Source organism: Leptinotarsa decemlineata, unplaced genomic scaffold (assembly GCF_025532065.1).
Source record: "Leptinotarsa decemlineata unplaced genomic scaffold, Ldec_3_MD MMD2_tig00000505_RagTag_RagTag, whole genome shotgun sequence".
Taxonomy (NCBI): domain Eukaryota; kingdom Metazoa; phylum Arthropoda; class Insecta; order Coleoptera; family Chrysomelidae; genus Leptinotarsa; species Leptinotarsa decemlineata.
Window position 1 is genome coordinate 12,456,499 of NW_027412549.1, and position 20,797 is coordinate 12,477,295.

The following is a 20,797-nucleotide window of genomic DNA, read 5'->3' on the forward strand; positions in this document are numbered from 1 at the left end:
ATTTGACAGTTGTCAAAAACTGGTTTTTGATGTTTGTATTCTTCTCTTCAGTTCCACTTTTTTAATTGATTTCTGGCAAGGTTCAAGGACGTGGATTTAATTCAATAACAAATAATGGCCTTATCAAGACTTTCTAAAACCCACAGTCGTATGACTGCTGGTATTAAATCGGTGTTGAAAGTATACAAGGAATCTTTTGCTCCTCAAATTGCAACTATGGTGAGTAGATTATGTCATCAGTATTGAATTATTGTCATTCTATATCTAGATATTGACATATAATGGCATGTAGTTCCACATAAAATGTATTATTATTGTCCGTCTTGTCCACAGGCTGATTACAGAATTGAAAAGGATACTTTTGGAGAATTGAAGGTTCCATCAAATCGATACTATGGGGCTCAAACTGTTAGATCAACAATTAATTTTCCCATTGGGGGTGAATTTGAAAGAATGCCGGTAATTATTTTTCCATAACATTTTTATTATGAAAAATCAGTTATGTACCAGTTTCCTCAAACTTTAAATAGATTCATTTCAATTTTATGTTTTAAAGATTCCATACTCATTCAGCCACAGATTGGGGAGTAACTTTTTTTTAAGTCATGTAAAAACAGTCTGTGATTCAGCATCCACTCTCAGGGAAGTATTTACATGGATCAAATTCAAGTACACATCTCCCTTTATAAAACACATTCCTGACTAACAAAATTACACACCTAACTAACTTTGGGAAAATACCTTTTGTGATGGTGGGAATACCTACTTTCCTTCTGGCACCATGATATTTAGTGGTTTGTATTAGTTCCACAATATTTTTTTCAATTTGAAAAAATAACAAGCACTTGATATTCTGACAAAATAAAATTTTAGGTAAGCTTACATAAAACAGCATTACTGATGATTAGGGACAATCATATTCATCATCATCATTAGGATATCATTAATGCTGATCATCAGTAATATATGTAACAAAATATAATAAATAGATTGAAGCTCATGTTTAAACCAAAGTTCAATGTAGTACACCTGTTATAATCGATCCTTCCTTAAAATTTTAAAAAAATTAACAAGTTAGAAAGCTCATGCCCACACCTAATGGCAATTCATTAAAAACTTTCACAGCTTGTGCCTTATTTGTACATAAATGGGTTTATACCCCTTGTGTTATGATCTTAAAACTTGTTGAATAAAAATTTCATTATCACTTTTTTCAGGACTTTACTTATTTTTGTTTCATATATTGTAACTTGAGTAGTTTAAGATGGTAGCAAATTTAATATGAAATCTCGTGATGTCTTGGGGTCTATCCTATTTGATATTTATTTTAGTGTCATGTTTTCAATTGAGAGCATATATTATTGGAATTTGACAATTTTCTGTAAGGCAAAAGTTACAGACAATGGTGAGACTTTGAATTTAAAAACTTGCTCGAGCATAAACTTCTCCCAGTCAACATAGAAAAACTGCATTGTCCATCATCCAGATGTAACAGTTCTAATAAAGCAGTCATTACTAGCAATGAATACATGTTTACGATTCTACTAGGGAATTAAGTCAAATACTTTTAAGTAATCATCGACAGAAAAACATATAAATTTCAAATGCAATAAGCTATTTATGATTGTATTACAAATTTCAGTGCCTTAAAAAACATAGTCATCATTATTTATTCATTTGTTTATTCCATCATCAGTGAAAAACATCTATTCTATTCTTACATGAAGTTAACAGATGATTGATTATAGGATTTGTCAATATTCTAAAACTAGTAAAGAGGGACTAACCATTAAAAAAGTCTTATGCAGTATATGCAATAAAAAGTGGAACATATGGGGGTAATTGTATAGGGAAATTTTGCACAAACTCTGGGGTCCCTTGAGTACTCTGAGTCTCTGTTATTCGCAGACGACCTTAAATTTTATACATAGATCGAAAACTCACAAGGTTGTGTCAAAATACAAGAGGACATCAATGGTGTTCATGTATGGAGTGTGAACAATGAGCACCTGTTCAATATACCAAATGTTCTGTCCTGTCTTGTATCTGAAAACTAACTAAGACAAATAGAATTACTCGATGAATGGTATTAAATTATCCAAAGATTTAGGTATATGCTGTGACTTCATACTCTAGTATAAACCACATTTGGATTACATAGCATCTCAACCACTACTAATTATGCACATTTCAATGACATTAAAGTGATTACTACACTCTATAATAGTTTGGTCAGACCTAAACTTGAATATGGGGCTATAGTATGGCATCCTTCCCATATTGTTCATAAAAATAGATTAGAAAAAATTTAAAAACAGATTTATGAGATATTTATTTTACAAAAAATTAAAGTATACGCAGATTATAATACAGTTATATCAGTAGTACTACGAAATGAATTTAAAATACCCAGTCTAGAAAATAGTAGTGTTGTGTTACAAAATATATAAAAAAATATATACCTGTCCCAATCTCAAATCTTTACTAAAAGAGAGAATTCCCAAAAGAACAACAAGACTCATTAAATTTTTTGATGTACCATATGCATGTACCATACACATCTACTGTTCACCTATCATTACAATGATCAAAATAACAAACAACTTCCTGTTAATGTAAAATATTATCTTTGTTCTCCCTCCGAAACAAGTTTACTGTTGTTTAAAAATATACTTTTGAAGCTTAGAATAACTTTGTTTTTTTTCCATTCAGCTTTATGTAGTAGCTACTCATATATACAATGTAACTGTATTCACATATAAATATTAGAATTCTATTTATGATTTATATTATTGACATATTTATGAGAATTTGTATTTTCATGTAATGAGGTTTTTGCCTGTTTGAAAATAATTAAATAAATATTAAAAGGAGGAATAGATGTTTTGATGGTAGTTACTCTTGTGTAAATAAATTAAAAAAATAAAAAAATGGCAGTAAAATCAAATCAAGCATTCCTCAATAATATAATTAGTTTCACTAATTACCAATTCCTCAATTGGTTTTTCAAACTATATTTGATATATGGTAACTTATTGAATAGCCTTAACCCATTGTGATAAATGCATTTCTGGTAAAGACTTGACAAGTGTTTTGTGGTACCAATCTTTGTTTCAAGTTTCATAGGAATGTTGAACAGTTGAACTCTCTCTTGTTTAATTTTTTTTTCTATATTTGTACATGAAACAAGAAAATTCATGAATATAGAGTGGTATTATAGTTAAAATTATCATTTCTCTGAACGAATCAGTAGGTTTAAGTTGATAATGCCTACGTTACATTGTTGAGAGGATACACAAAGAGCATAACATAATGTACACAATTTCACACTAACGAGTTGATATGGCCATTCCATTTCAGATTGCATTCATTCACTAATCCAAGTAGTTTCTTGTTTTGTATATAGTTAATTGAGGCGTCATTTGAAAGAATCTGTTCTGAATGTTGCGAATTTGATTGTCTCTATCGAAAATAATTGTAAATTGATGGACTTAGCCGTTACTACGTCATAGGAAATCATCATAAAAAATGAGAATTGAAACTTTCTATGTTTTCTACCCCTTTTATTTGTAACTAACGTTACTGCAGTTTCGTCCTATAAGGACATTTTCAAACTTACTATATATTTATTATGTATACATTTTCAAACTTATACATTATGTAGAGTTTGATAATGTCCTTATAGGACAAAGTGGTAAAAAACAGAAAGTTTTAATTCTCATTTTTCATGAAATAATTGTATTTGTTTTATCAATATTGAGGGGTAGCCTGTTCTTACTAACCCGTTCATAAATCATACACAAAGTCTGCTTGTTTTGTGACATTCATTACTTTTTAAAAAAGAATTGACAAAATTCATCTTCAGTAAAACGTGCCAAAAAATCGGAAACTTGGTAAATTTGAAAAAAAAATAAATAATTTTGAAATTGTATCTCAAATAAAAAGTTAAATCTTAATGAACCTAATGATTCTTATCTATAGTCTTAGTTTTTACAAATATTTGATTTGCTTTATTCACTGTAATATTTCAAATTGTTTCATTATTTTGTATATTTTAACCTTGTTTTGACATCATTAAATATTAAACTAACATTATTTCCTATAAATTTTTATGTTTTTGTGCATGTCTATTTATTTAGCAAGAACTTTATATTTTGCAACTTTTTAATATTTTAAACTTCAATGAATGTTTAGTAGTTCTCAAGTCTCATTTTCATTCATGGGCATATAACTTGAAATAACTCTTTCACAATATAGACTTAATTGTTATAAAGGTCACAATGGGTGTTTACAGGTCTCAGTAAATCCTATTTCATAATGTTAAACCATTTTCCAACAGATTTGACGATAATAAACCAAGGCGTTAAGGTTGGTTTCGGTAACATGAGTTGTTGAAATATAATTTTTTTATTAAAATTATTCATTATGCAACTGTGTAATGAGTTTTGTGAATTTTAAAAACACAACCTATACACATCCACGTTCAAATGTCAGGCTGCAAACTTTTTTGTTAAAATAGGATTACAACTTTTCAACCATTTCAATCCTACTCTAATGTAGTTTCAGCTGTGTTAGAACAGTCAATTTTTTGATTATGAAATCATTGAACCATTCTGTACCAGGATTTATCGCTTGTACTCATCTGTAGAACTGGAACCTCAGGAACTTCAACAAGTTCCTGCTAATTTGTACAGTGATTTAAATTAAAATAATGGGTTGGTTGAAACTAAATAATTGTCACTGTTCATAATTCTCAAGCCACAGTTTGCTATTTCCAGAATTTAGAAAGCATTCAAAAGCCTGGTGTCATGTACTGGTCTCAACAATGTTAAATTTTCACATATAGTCAGTGGGCATACTTGAAGACTGGCTATAAATCAAATTATCTAAGAACAATTCGTTCAGGCCAGTCTCAACTCCCTACACAGTAGGTTAATGGACTGACACCTCTCAGAGAACAACTACTCCCCTGCCTAATACCACGAAGGGCGTTGGATTATATCCGACAGGTGTCAGTGCAGGATTCTTCACTGAAGTTATTCCTGCATATGCTATTGGCGATATAACTGCCGCAATAGATTTTCAATTATTGGAACACACTTGCAGACCGGTTTCGGGCTGTTTGGCCACTAGTCAGTGCAAAGTAGTATATATCATCAACATAAAGTCGATGATTTCCGATAATTGAAAATCGAATTCCGTCAGAGTATCATTCCTCGAATTAAGCTGAAGCATACAGCAAACAACAGGTTTGTCGTCGCCCCATCTGCCTGTGCATATCTGAAATAATGTTCATTTATTTTATGGTTATACTCCAAGGCGTGTTGAGCAACACTAGACTTTTCAGGTCTCCCTGTTTACTCCTATAATTTGATCTCAACTGATCAATTAATAAGAAAAATTCCTACCTTTGTTCAATGACAGACGTGAATCTATCCCACCGCTGCTTTATAAGAAAAGCAGATATAATAATCGTATAAATATATTTTACCCAAAGATACATCAATTCACAATTGAACTCAACGAATAAACCATCACCCGTTTTCCAATCTGGATATAAACAACTAAATGAATAACATTGCTCTCACCTGGCTCACTCGAGTTGACTGACTAATTCCCATCATCTCTCGGGACTCGCGTTTTTTCGGGTACCGTGTTTTTTCCACCCATGTCGATAGTGAATAGAAATTTCTCCAGTTCATCTCCTAAACACCAACTTTATTAGTAAAGAGTGTTAAAGTTTTGGCAAGTTGTAAAAGGGTTCGTTTTGGGAAAACTATTTCAGATATAAATAAAAAAAGAAAAACCCTTTTCAAACAACTACTTCTCCTTGCCTGTATTAAACTTCACATAAATCACTATTTTTTTCTCATTTGGAACACTAAACGTTCATAATGGATATTGAAACGTCTTATCATTCATGAGAAATTTTATACAATGTAATAAAATCCACTTATTACTCTGATTATTGGAGATATAAGTTCATAAGTAATATTTTGTACTGTTCAAATGGCAAATTTAAACAGTACAAAATATTCAAAGTAACTTCCTGTGAAAAGTTGGACTAAGTTGTGTCATAAACTTACTTACTCTGATAGAGCAGAGTATGATCACATGATTAGAAACACATTGCTAAGTTATTTATACTAAGTACGTTTATGTAAAATTTGGATTGAGATCATCATATTCTGAGTGAATTTATGAACAGTCCTAATGCTACAAATCTAAATTCAATGAAGGACAGTGGATTTTTTTAAGACTATCAACCGAAGAAAACTCTTCCATCTCCTTCATTTTGATTAATGAAACGTGCGCGATTGGGGAAAGTGCTTGTTTCGGATTTATTCAACTTTTTACGTTCTATACAATCTAAATGAGAAAACTTACAGTATTTAAGTTTTTTCATAAGATTATTGTTCTATAATTATTGATGTCACTGTTTTTGAGGTCATCTAGTTTGTTAATAAAGATTATTCATTCCACTTACTTAAGAGCCTAGAGGCGATTTTTTGAAAATGAGAGAGTGATCATTATTTTTTTCCATCACTAAATCAAAAAAGAAATATATTACGGTTAGCGGAATACTATATTGGGTAGATTGCCAAACCTATCTAACTGATTTGTATTTTAAAATGTTTTTTTGCTAAAATGTAAATCAAGTTGTTGCAATTCTGATTATAATAGTATACCTATTTTTTTCAGTATCCAGTTATAACAGCAATGGGAATATTAAAGAAAGCTGCAGCAATTGTTAACAAAGAATATGGCCTTGATGCCAAAATAGCAGATGCCATTTCGCAAGCCGCTGATGAGGTCATTTCAGGAAAACTTTACTGTGACCACTTTCCTCTTGTTATCTGGCAAACTGGTTCTGGAACTCAAACGAATATGAACACGAACGAGGTTATAAGCAATAGAGCAATAGGTTAGAAGATTATTTTTCTACTAATTACCAGTGCTTTGAATAGCTTCAAAATTGCAACTAATTCAATATATTTCTTCTGGTGGCACCTTCAATAATAAAAATTCTTTAGTTTTTCAAAAAGTTGGCATCAGAACATTATCCCAACAAAGATGTAGACTATTATTGAGGAGAAATAACTTAATGAATGAAATGAAATGAGTGAAAACATGTTTAATTTTTACTAGTTATTTTATTTTCACGATCGGTTTCAGGTTTTATCCCATTATCAAGTATAAAACCTAACTAATCATAACGCGATAAAACCCGAACCCGGTCGTATAAATGAATAACTAGTGGAAATTAGACAAAAGTATTTTCATTCATTTCATTAAAGTGATCATGAATTTCCACAAAATAAATAAGTCATCAATTACACAAAAGAGGAGAAACAAATTAATCCACTTTTTTTTTCAACAAAACAAAGTAAATTATTTAATGAATATTTCAATAAACATCCATCAATTTCAATTGAAGATATATTTTTAAAACTTGAATTCAATAAGTTTTTGACGGTTCATTGGATCAGTTGGTTAATTGGAATATATTGGAATCTACATTGTGATAATGTAGTAGTACTCACATTAATACTCGTTGCGTACAATAATTGCATGTTTTTTTTTGACTGGTCAACCCATTTTTTCATTGGTATTCATATGGAATGTAGACTCATAGTTTTATTATTGCATTCATTTAGAACTTCTTGGAGGTAAATTGGGTTCGAAAGATCCAGTCCATCCTAATGACCATGTAAACAAGAGTCAAAGCAGCAACGATACATTTCCCACTGCAATGCACATAGCTGTAGCTATGGAAGTAGAACACACCCTGTTACCAGGTATGACAACGCTGACAGAAGCCCTTGACAAAAAAGCTAAAGAATTTGCTAATATTATCAAAATTGGGCGAACGCACACTCAAGATGCAGTTCCTTTGACCCTAGGACAAGAATTCAGCGGATATGTACAACAAATGCAGTTTGGTATCGACAGAATTAAGGCTACCTTACCGAGGTCAGTTTGTTTTCCAAAATAAGATATCCTTGTATACATTTACTTGTTACCTTATTTGATTCATATTTTTATAAAAATAATGATTTCAGTACGAATAATTCATACTGCAAATGTTTTAAAATATTTTTTATAATTTGAAATCCTTTTATCATTTGAAATTATTCTTCATACTACTGTTGATATTGAATGATCAAGATATTATTCTAAAGTTACATTTCAACTATGCCTAGTTTTTCTTTTGAAACAGCCAATAAATTTGTAAAGGCCTTCTAAAGTAATAGAATAGGTTAGGCCCTTATTGCAAAACAATTTATATACAAACTTCATAAGTACTTATACCAGATTTTTTCAATGTAGTGTATGTGTGTATATGGCTGGTTTCCGGGCTTTGCCGTGGTCTTCTTTAGTTACAATCTCCATACGTTTCAACTGCAATTGTGGCAGTCATCTCGAGTGGCGGGGTTGAAGTACTCTTCTTGGCATATCAACTGAAACCGAAGCTATAATTTCTGCCTTGGCATTTATAGTGCTAATTTTCCGCGCACTTTCTGTAATGGCGAAAATACCGAGAGACTAACAACGTCGATTCATTATTCAACAAGAATGTATTTAAAAACCATATAAATACACAAACACCAAAAGAACTCCAACAAAAAGGAAGAGAAAACATATCTACCAAAGATCTGGCACACAGTTTTGAAAGGCGCCAAAACGAAGCCAAGTCATCCAAATCGCGTGGAAAGTATGCGCGAAACCGCTATTACAGAAAGTGCGCGAAAAATCAGCACTATAAATAATATGGTACTAATGAGCGCATCAGTTTCAGTTGATACGTCAAGAAGAGTACTTCGACTAAACAACTGCAGGTGGTTAGAATAAGGTGTAAACTAAAGATAATGCGTTTTTTGCTTATTTAATGTTAGTTTATTATAATTGAAACAATTCCATATATGTCTTAAATCTCGTTCTGCATACTATAGGTATTTTTTCATCAAGAGTCAATGTCGAACCAATGTTCATTTTCAATATCAGATGTCAGAGTATTGTAGTTGATGTATGTTTTGTATTTGTTTTGTCGTAGAATTTCTGTTGTTTTTTCATTATAAATGTTACCGAAAGCTATGGGAAGGTGATCTGTTATTTCATAGTTGAAGACAAATGAGTCATAGTTGTTTTGATTTAGAGTGTTTTTTACAAAAATATGATCCAAACATGTTTTACTGGTTGGTCCAGTTAAACTGTTTATGAAAGAAACGAAATTAAATGAAGTCAATATATTTTTGTAATATTCCACATTAATATTGCTGTCTTTAAGTAAATCTATATTCATGTCACCAAGAAAAATATTTGATTTATTTTTCTTCATAGATATATAATTGTATAGCTCTGTATTGACGATATTTTTTTGGTCTATATAAAACCGTAAGAAGTTTAATCTGATTTATGGTAACTTGTAACTTTATAGCAGTACACATTGCCATGATTTTAAATTCATACTGGGGACGAGAGCGAATGAGTATGAGCACTCCATCGTTTCTATTTAATTTCATTTCTATTTAATGTTCCTTCACTGGGTGTAGTTCGATTCATCAAATATTTCTTAAAGAGTTTCTCTAGACCTGCCATAAATCGATCTGTTCCTTCAATTTCTTTTTCATTGATGGCCTCACTAGAACTTTTTGTTGTTGGCGCGAAGCATTTTGGGCTACTTCGAATTCTAGGACATTTAATTTTTTATGATGCTCCATCCTTAGCGGCTACTGCAGCTTCGTGTCACGAACCCCATTCATGAAACTATAGACACTAATCCAGTGGGTGAAGTTATCGGATGCTTCTGTATAGGTGAGTCTTACCAACCTTTCGACTTCAGTTGTCACCTTCAGTTGTGCTTGGTAGATTTGTTGAAGGTTCTCACTACCATACCTGACCTCCAAAGCTGATAGGACTGCTCAATAATTCTTCTGCTTATTCACTGGAATATTTTGCAAAATTTCGGAGGTCTTTCCTTGTAGTGCTAGTATAAGAGCTGCTGCTTTCTCCTCATTTTTCAAGCGGTCTCAAATCGTCTGCGATAAATTAAACATGAAAATACACCTCTGAAAGTTGGAGTTTCAACAAAATTACTACTAGAAAGTCGAGGTGTTGTTTCCAATTTGCATTTTTCCACAGCGATCCTCTTCGGCTCTGGTGATTCTTTCCGAAGTTCCCGGAAAATCTCTTCGAATTTTCTGTCGACTACTTTTTCAAATTCGTTCTTTGTTTCCTGAAATACTTTCCCAAATTCTTCCTTAATAATCTCGTATGCCTTCCCTTTACTTACTTGAGAGTAAATAAATGAAGGTAAATTTGATTGTGTCTTCCTGGTGTTTCTCCTCAATATTTACAAATAATTTATGATCTTCCACTCTATCTCTCTCTTTTGTTTCTCCTGAATATTTACCAGCAAGTCTCCTGTCTTTTTCCTATTTTTCGCAAACGTTTTTCTTCTATCCTTCGTACATATTCTTCTCTCCTGCGTTTTTCATTATCCGCCAGGTCCGCTTGCAAAACCTCGAACATTTTGTTAGCTCTTCCATCCCATCGCAATCATCACTTCTTTTTTTCACCACGAAGCAGATAATTTTCAATCAATGATTCATTTCCGACACCAAATCTTACGTTTTTCCCGTGAGTTCAACAATAATTGACCACACTCTACAATTAAACTCAACTTTATTTCCCTGCTACACTGCCAATACCACACACAAACTTCAACTGAACTTCAGACTAACACTCAAATATCTATTGCCTTACTTCGTACTGTACTTTCAACTGGGCTCCCTTCTCTGCCTATTTGTAGTGATTTTATATGAAAGTCTTCGGGAGCCGACAGGAATATTCTCGAAGCAACACGACACCTAGAACGATCGAGAAGCACAAGTAGTATTTAGCGCGACCTTGACCAACAAAAAATAAATTTTCATGTTTTTTTGAATCGATAAAAATGAACCATTGAATTGAAAAAAGCTCATTTGATGGAATATCGATAGATATTTGCAAATTGTTAATGAATGTTACGAGCTGAATCATCTCATTATATTCCTCTAACTGCGTGATTACAAATTCTTCACGTTTATAAAATATATTGAGAGAGTAATGCAAAGACAATTGCTGAAGTTTTCATGAGAACCATCTTTGAAGTCAAATCAACTACAGTACCTACACAGAATGAACCACGGTATATATATACTATTTCATTACATGTTTCGATTTTACCAATCATAAAATGAACAAAACAGAAAAAAACCACAAGGAAATGAATCCACGCCTGGCAAAATATACATATATATTAAAATAGATTAACAGGGTCTCTCAGTCAAAAAATCAAAAATCTGAGAGAAAAACAATAAATTGAACATATAAATTGACAAGAAAGTTATACATGTATAGGATTTTTTTTGTGGGTTTGACAAATGTCAAACCCCATTAGAAGCGAAAGCTTGGCAAAGTAAAGCAGAGTTTGATTTTTTGACTGAGAGACCCTGAATCTATTTTACCGTGCATTTCTCCAGTCGCTAAGAGAATTTTTTTCTCGAAAACTAATCTTTTCAAAACAATATGTTTCCTTTCAATTTATATTAGAGCAGTAGGTAGTTATAGTATTTGAATGTGAACCTGAACCAAGGTGAATAATATGTTCTCATGACTTTAAATACTTAACTATAATAATAATAATAATAAAACGTTCCATGTCTGCCTAGTTCCTTTACCAAAAGCTTTACTTTTATTTTTTGTTTAGTTTTTCCTCTCATAGTTTAAGAAAATTTTAAATTCATATTCCTGGTCACACTTATTTCAATTCTCATATCACTTGATGAATCCTATAGTTTTTTTTTTGTTTCATGCCAAAATCAATTATAATTTAATTGCACCCGGGTAGGGGTAACAGGATGTACCTTTTGACTCTGTATTATTTTGTCCTCATGTTAAAATTAAAGTAAAGTTTTCATCAGGGTGACAATGAAATTTTTTTAGGTCGCGACTATCAATGACCGTTTCTGAGATATTCACGAAAAAACTATAATTTTTAGATTTCATTTCTTGGTCTGCCGCCACTATTTCATATAGTGATTATTGTGAAATTATTCTTTAATGATAATCAATTAAATCTGTTGAAATTTGGTTTCCCATTAACCAACTGACGCCCCCCTACGAAAGACAACCCTCAGAAATCAAACTTTGCAAGCTAAGGATTAACAAAGTCTTACCGTTCAACCTGCAAATTTTAGTACGGGTTGCACAATACAATGGACAATTAACCACTTACGCCAACCCAAACAGCTACTGTCATACATGCATTTCTCAACATTTCCTGTCAGAAATGTCTCTAAAAGTAGAGACCAATATCTTTGTATCTAGAACTTGAGGATGTAAGTACATCAAATATCACTTGATAATTTTCAGGTAGATGTGAATACCCATGCATTTCTTCAAGTTCTTGTAAAAGGGTGCAATTTATTTTCAAAAACCAATTATCGTCCATGTATTTAAGCCATATGTATTTCTCACCTTTCTAACATTTGAAACATGAAAATTTCTAGGCCTAAAATCCTGGTGTGCCTCTAGTTTTGTTATTTTTTAAATTAAACTGCAGGCCTTCGATTGTCTTATTGGTATTGGAAGTCTTTACCTTTTAACGTGCGATTCCTAGTCCTAAAATTGAATATTATTTTCTATTTTAAATAACAATACCCGAGTGGCTGTGGGATGTAAACATGAATAAGAATGATAATTGTAAAATACAATTGTAATATTTTTTCATTTACTTTTTTTCGCATAAAACACTACTGAAGTCTGCTTACATCTCATAAAAGAATTCTATAATATTCAACTTTTATATTTTTCAGGTTGTATATGCTGGCAATAGGTGGTACTGCTGTTGGTACTGGTTTGAATACTAGAAAAGGCTTTGCAGAAAAATGTGCCGCCAAGATTTCTGAGTTGACTGGTTTACCATTTACTTCAGCACCAAATAAATTTGAAGCACTTGCCGCACACGATGCATTGGTGGAAGTTTCGGGATCTCTCAATGTTGTAGCGTGCTCTTTGATGAAAATCGCCAATGATATCAGGTTAGTAATATATTCATTTAATTTATTTGAACTGCATCAGACTTTCATTTATTGTTCACAATGTATTCTGGTAAATTAAAAATGTTTTACAGATTTTTAGCCTCTGGACCAAGGTGTGGTTTAGGAGAATTATCTCTTCCTGAAAATGAACCAGGAAGCTCCATTATGCCAGGAAAAGTAAATCCAACCCAGTGTGAAGCCATCACAATGGTGGCAGCTCAGGTTATGGGTAATCATGTTGCTGTAACAATAGGAGGCTCGAATGGCCATTTTGAACTCAATGTATTCAAACCAATGATGGTAGCAAATGTTCTCAGATCAATCAGATTGTTAGGTGATAGTACAAAGGCCTTCACAACGAACTGCGTTGAAGGCATCAAAGCTAATGAGGACAGAATCGATAAACTACTTCACGAAAGTCTTATGTTAGTTACTGCCCTAAATCCCCATATTGGTTACGATAAAGCTGCAACGATAGCGAAAACTGCACATAAAGAAAATTCTACATTGAAAGCTACTGCTATAAAATTAGGGTATCTTACCGAGGAACAGTTCAGTCAGTGGGTGAAACCAGAAGAGATGCTTGGACCTAAATGAATGGATTGACGGATCTGAATGTTATATTTTTTTAATTATTGTTTTGTTTGATATGTATTTTGTTTTTAAGAAAAATATTGTCCTATGATATAAATCATGAACAAAAAATGTTTGTACTGATGAATCATTATAGTGTACATGGTGATAAGACAACTAGATTGAAACCTTTTTCAATATATTTGAAACTTGGGAAAGAAAGTAATATTTGAAATACTTTGAAATTTAATTTTAGGTTCAGTTCCGAATGAAAATTGAATTGAAGTACATGTGTTTTATGACAATGATCACACAAACACAGAATTTATCAATTAGTGAAAGTTTCCATTTGAAGTGAAATTAATATTCTGAAATATGAAAAGAAATGTAATCTCCAGGTTGTACGAATTTATGAAAATCTTATAAAATAGTGTTTAATTCAATTGAGTTCTCCTGAAATGTAGAAGGGCCAAAGATTATTTGTTTATTTGATCTACCATAATTTCGACTTTCATTTCATAATTTCCACTTTTATCTCATAACTTCAACTTTTATCTCGTAATTTCGACTTTTATCTCGAAATTTCGACACTCTTTTCAAATCACTTCGACAGTGCTCCAATCTTCTCATAGTTGTATGTTTCTTACGAAGAAAGCCTACTCATTTTTTGATTGAAAGTTCGGGAACGATTCTGCTCCAGTTAGTTTTTTTGCGTCATTAGATCTTGAAACATCATTTTTCGAAGGTACTGAATAATATCAATGCATTATCAATCTAAAATTTATTGAAATAACGTAATTAATTCACTTCTGAGGTTAATGTATAAATCAATTGTGGCATAAGGATCTTGGTGACCTTGTGCAATTTTTTTTTTTCATCAAAATTGAACATAATTTCCAAAAATCTTCATCACAGGCTGTCCGGGGATATGTAAACTCCGAAGAAAAATGTTTAAAAGCGAATGATGGAATCTTGATCAGGTAATCTGTAACTCCATAAAGGGAAGGCATCGCATACAATATACTTGGTCTCCCTGCTGGAGCAATAGCATTTCTTGTTTTCCGTATTCTATGAATACTCCATTCCAAACATACTTGATCAAGATCACTCTGAAATAAAAATCATAATTAAAATTTCATTAACAACTTACCTCTCACTTGTACTAATGGTATGAAACAAAATTAAACTAGAGACTTGTCCATAAATGATCCATCAAATAAATTGTCTTCTATTAGGGTTTGAAATGAATTCATCCAGTATTGTGCATTATGTTTGCTTAATATAGACAACCAAGATTCTATCCTTTGATTGTGCATGCTTTTTCGATACAAAAAACATGGTCAATTTGTTGATTCAGCAAATACTTCATGAAAGGCTTTTTCTATCCTCTTCATTACTCCATTTTCAGTGCCCATATCGGTTCGTAAAGTTCTGGGACATCCTCCGTTGGACTTCACTGCTTCTAAGAAACATCCTCCAATTACCTGGAAAAATTTGTATTTCTGTGAAAAAAATTTCAATTGGTAGCTAAACGAACATCAAAGAGAAATCAATTCGTATCATTCGATTCTATTGTTTTGATCATGACGAATGTGATGATGATATGATCTTCAAAATTACAAATTTTTTCTAGTGTAAAAATGAGAAATAATAATGTGGTAAAATTTAATGAAATATCGTTGACACGAGCATGTTTAAAAGTGTACATTCAAATGAAATATTTGTTCTTGTTTCAACATTAGTTCGACATGATTATTGTTCAAATTATTAATTGTTTCAGAGTTAATGATTTTGTCTAACCTTAGGACTTTTATTTGTCATATGCCATAGATAATTTGGACCTTTATTGTCGTATTGCCTGCGACGAAGCCGATATCTTTTGCGCCCTTCAACTCCAACTGGATCCAGTAAACTAAGGAGTTCTTGAACAATTTGCTATGTTATAATGAAATTGTTCTGCAAGCAACGTAAATGCATCCATTTGTAACCATGAAGTTGACCAGATGTGTTAAATTCGTTTTCTGTGAATACCACTACATTTTCTATTCTTGAAAAATGTTTACGTCTTCAAGGTCCGACGATAAATCTGTTTTGTGCAGAACATTCAGAAATGTTAGAGTTTCTTTATATTGGAATCCTAACGAAAAATACGAAGCAACAAGATCATAAAAGTCATCATTAGCCTTAAAAAAAATAATCTGTTAATTAAGTAACTCATATGTATGTGAACTATGGACGCTAACACTGTTCTTCATCACGTTCTTTGCATTATACAGTACAGATACATATATGTGGAACAAACTTCAAGGAGTTGTTCAAAAAATTTGGAACAAATGCCCAAAAAATAATGTGTAAATTGAGATTTATGAAAAAAATCAAGTATCTCTAAAGGTTTAGGTACTATGTTTATTATCAAAAAACTTGAATATTACTGGAGTTTTTTCCCAACACCAAAATCGTTATTTTTACCACCTTGACACGTATTTCGATCACCAAGTGATCATCTTCAAACAGAAATATTAGAACTGTTTTAATCTTATAACTGTTAAAATCGTTGTTAAAAATAACGATTTGGTGTTGGGAAAAAATTCCAGTAATATTCATTACTACATCAAAGGTTGCAAACAAGTGCTTCATAAGATCAAAAAACTTGTTTCTTTCGAGAAATCGTTCTATTCAGTAAGTTATATTTTTTTGCTACCCGAGGTTCCCCAAATTTTTATATACTTTATCGAGGGGAAACAAGTAAAAATATGGATATTCAAATGTGTATAAATAAAACAGTTGTGGAAATACCGTGTAACTTGATATTTTTCATATATTGAAAGCTCATAAACATAAAATATATAATCAGAAAGGAAAAGGTTTGGCGAATATTCCACCAGTTACATTTTTAAGTATCTATAGTTGTGACAGAAATTATTAAATATATTTCATTTCGAGATGAATGTATATCAATAAAAGAATTACTGTTGTGAGTTATTGATACTAATATTTCCATTGAAATATCAATCGCAAAACAATTTCAAAAACCTCCTGTTAACATCACCTTGTAGTAAATTATAATGCACTCAAGGAACCATATTTCTACTTTTGAGCCAAAATTAGGACTTTCAAGTCGAAATTACGAGATAAAAGTCGAAATTACGAGATAAAAGTCAAAATTACGAGATAAAAGTCGAAATTACGACTTTCAAGTCGAAATTATGGTTGATCAGATACCAGGGTGATTAATTCAAATGCAATAAATGTCATTGCTGATACAGCTTACACTTGCCAGAGTATGGTAACAAAAGTTTTGATTGGCTTCCAGGTTTTGCCGTAGTCTTCTTTGGTTATAATCCCCAAACGTTTCAACTGCAACTGCGGCAGTCATCTTCAGTGGTGTGGTCGAAGTACTCTACTTGACGTGTTAACTGAAACTTTTTCAGTTGACACATCAATAAGAGTATTTCGACACGTCAAGAAGAATACTTCAACCACGCCAGTGAAGATGACTGCCGCAGTTGCAGTTGAAACGTTTGGAAATTATAACCATAGAAGACCACGGCAAAACCCGGAAGCCAATCAAAACATTGACGCCAGCCGTGAAAGCCTACATTCCTAACAAAACCCTAACAGAAATTGAAAAATTATAAAAACTTGATAAATGGAAACTGTTTATGAATGTGTACAAGAATAAATGTAATAAAATATATTGATAAAGTTCTTCAACATTTGCAAACATAGAGAGATATATTTTTGAGGTCATAAGAAATACATCTTACATGAACTTCGTTCATGAAAACTGTCTCTCATAATATAATGTGAAAGTAATTTCTCCTTATGAAACATGTTCCAGAGGTTCTAGTTCTTCCACATAAATCAAAATAGAATATTCATCCATTGAGACTTTGCCGGTTTCAAAAGTTTTCTATGTTACGATTTTTTGGCACAAAGAAATATGTATAGACATGTGCAGTACACAGAAAAATATATTCAGAAACACTTTAATGTGTTATTTCCACATGACAGTTTACAAAACTGTGACACGTGCTTAGCTATACAACAGCTTCTTCAAGTGTCGGAAAGATTTATATTATAAAAATAAGTTAAAACAATCAAAAAAATAACGTGGGCTATAATTGATGATATCAGGAGAAAAACAACCGAATTCAAGCTGAAATTGATATGAATCTATATTTATGAAAAAATATTATTGCTCAATAGCCACTCAATTAACCGAGAATATAAAATCTGCTGTCAACCCTCTGGATAATTTGAAAAAGGTGTTCTACACATTAAATTCTCTGGTTTTGTATGATATTGATTCGACTGAGTTGATATCAATATTAAACAAAACTTCGTGCGACAACAAATTTTCAGCAGAATTATTGCTGCAGATGATGAAGCACTTGTTGCTTTGGTTTTGGCCATGAATAATTCATTTTTTACTGATGGTAATTCCTTCTAGTTGGAAGTTTGCAATTGAGACCTCTTCAACAAAGGAGGTTCTACTGATGATCCGTTCAACTTCAGAGCTATCTCAATTCTGTCAAAACTCAAAAATAATTGAGAAATTGGTGAAACTTAAGAGTCGTCAGTTTCTTGGGGAGACATAAAATTTTAGCTGCTGACTTGAAGAAAAAAACAACAGATGCCATTTTCAACTTTCTCGAAGAGGTATATGTGAGCCTGAAAGGAAAAGAGGTGGCTAATGCAGTGTTTCTTGATTTTTCCAAGACTTTAGATGGCTCAAGTCATGAGGCATAGAATAGGTAGTCGAGGTATAGAACTTCATTTATTCAGTTTATACCTTGCTGGCAGAAACCAGAGAGTAACAGTGGGTGGAAATATATCTGGAAGTGAAATAATTGTGTGTGGTGGGTTAGTTCGGGGCTCAATTTTTTTTCCTTCTATTGATTATTTATCTTATAGGCTGTATCAATATTTCTGAACGATTCACATTGTTTGTAAATGATGCTGCAATTCTCTGGCATATTAAAGATCGTGCTGCCTTAGTCAAGTGTCTTACTTCTGATATTGAGAAAATAAAAATGAGGTGTGATGCTAACGTGCTGATTCTGAATATATCTAAAACAAACCTTCGACTCTGAACAAAATCCGATGAACATTTCGTAACACCGGACAAATATTATCCAAAGGGGGATGATATTAATATTACTAGTATCAATGTACCTTAAATAAAAATATAACTCCTATGGCTGAATATTATCATTTTAAAAATGCTGATTTCGAATCTATTTAGTTTTGTTGATTGGGACCAACATTTACTCAATAAATCACCCCAAGATTGTTATTTATCGTGATAGTTTATTTCTAATGAACTGAGACTTGTTTCTTCTTTTCAAACTATATTCAATTACTTACAATACATAATATCTTACATATTTCATTATTTTGGACTTCCATTGTCTAATATGATATAAAGGTATTTGAAATCTATGTTTTTTTACCACTTTTATTTGTAACTAACGTTACTGCAGTTTCGTCCTATAAAGACAGTTTAATGTGTAAGTTTGAAAATGTTCTTATAGGACGAAATTGCGGTAACGTTAGTTACAAATAAAAGTGGTAAAAACATAGAAAGTTTCAATTCTTATTTCTTCATTATGATTTCCTACCACGTAGTAACGGCTACATCCATCAATGTATTTGAAATCCCTAAAATAATCAATAAAATTAAAATGAATAGCTGAAAATAACAATTATATTAAACAAAAAATCCTGGAATGAAATTACATACAAGCAACAATTGAAAATTGAACAATTAAAAAAAATAAATGAAAGATTTCAAGCCAAGTTACTTCACAACGTTTCGATTGTTATAGTATCCACAATCGTCTTCGGGTGATGACTGTCATTCCGTTTGCTTTTCTTTCACTTTTTCTTGGAGATAAAGATTTACTTTCCGCCAATTTTTCACAGGGAGATTTTTTGATTAATCAAAATATCACTAACGTGTCTTTAAATTTTGAAACAGTTGTTTTTAATATTTTTTTTCAAATAAAATACTTTGAATGACAAGACGTAGTTTTATGTTCGACAACTTTTCAAATTCTTTCTATTTTTGCTGACTATTCAAAATATATCTGATTACAATTCGATAGTACATGAGCAAAACAAATATTTTGAACTAATAATCCGTAGAAACATCGGACATAATCAATTTTCAAATGTGAGAGACATTTATCATATTTTGCTCAGCTTTCAGTAGTTGTGAAAATATAGGTTTGAATCAAATTTACATTTCCACATATAGTTAATAATAATATCCATGAATAAAATTATGAAATTTTCACATCATATTGTGAAACTGGTATAATTTTTTTGTGGTTTTAAGGTCTATTGGCCTAATTATATCATTTTTTTATCATTATTATCATGGATAGTATCATTAATTTGCATTAGGCCAATGATCTCCAAACATACTATATTATATAGCAATCCTGTGAATGATACCTGATTCAATTCCATGACGAATGTTTAGAATACAAACTGAATAGAGATAAGTGTTTTTTGTATAATTTACTGTTCATATAGAAGTATTTGTTTTGAAGTTACTTCTTTGCATGATCTACACATATTTGAGTTCATTTTCTGAAATTGATTGTTTCATTCTTTTCTTTGGAAGATTGCCACATTTTTTGTATAAAGATGGGGAAGTAGAAAGCCAAAACCTTTCTTTCCCAAAAATTAATCTCTTCTAAAAATATACCACTTTCAATTTAGACAAGATTCTCATTGCTGGGATTAAATCAAATGAGTGACTGTCATTACATACTGTCATCGATGACATGAGTGGATTCAACTCATTTGTGACATAAGGTCGTAATTTTATGAATAGATTGAGTGCTTTATCTTGTAATGTTATCCATATTGGTGCTGAAGAGGCAATAAGCAAGTGTCTTATTTCGAAACATTGAAGTCCGCCATTGAGGATGACAGTGTTCCATGTAAGTGAAATGTTACCTCTTTCATGTACAATATTGTGTAGCAATCCTGAATCAATTCCATAACGAATGTTTGAAGTACAAACTGAATAGGAAAGTTTTTTTGTATAATTCAATGTTTACATTAAAGAAGTTGTTTCAAAAGTATTTTTCATTTTCTGTAATTGAATGTTTATATGAAAGTAG

At 31.7% G+C, this 20,797-nt stretch overlaps 1 protein-coding gene across 1 annotated transcript; it reads left to right on the forward strand.

Moving 5' to 3' along the window:
• On the forward strand, positions 1 to 13,880 carry LOC111505789 (fumarate hydratase, mitochondrial). The gene is made up of 6 exons (XM_023160662.2): positions 1 to 219; positions 334 to 459; positions 6,703 to 6,925; positions 7,659 to 7,974; positions 12,861 to 13,085; positions 13,178 to 13,880. The coding sequence occupies exons 1-6, from the start codon at positions 115 to 117 to the stop codon at positions 13,680 to 13,682; spliced, it is 1,500 nt and encodes a 499-aa protein (XP_023016430.2). The 5' UTR covers positions 1 to 114; the 3' UTR covers positions 13,683 to 13,880.
• The last annotated feature ends 6,917 nt before the right edge of the window (positions 13,881 to 20,797 follow it).

Coding starts and splice junctions, on each gene's coding strand:
- LOC111505789 (XM_023160662.2), top strand. CDS start 115: ATGGCCTTATCAAGACTTTCTAAAACCCACAGTCGTATGACTGCTGGT. Junction 6,926..7,658: donor TATAAGCAATAGAGCAATAG/GTTAGAAGATTA, acceptor GCATTCATTTAG/AACTTCTTGGAGGTAAATTG. Junction 7,975..12,860: donor ATTAAGGCTACCTTACCGAG/GTCAGTTTGTTT, acceptor TATATTTTTCAG/GTTGTATATGCTGGCAATAG.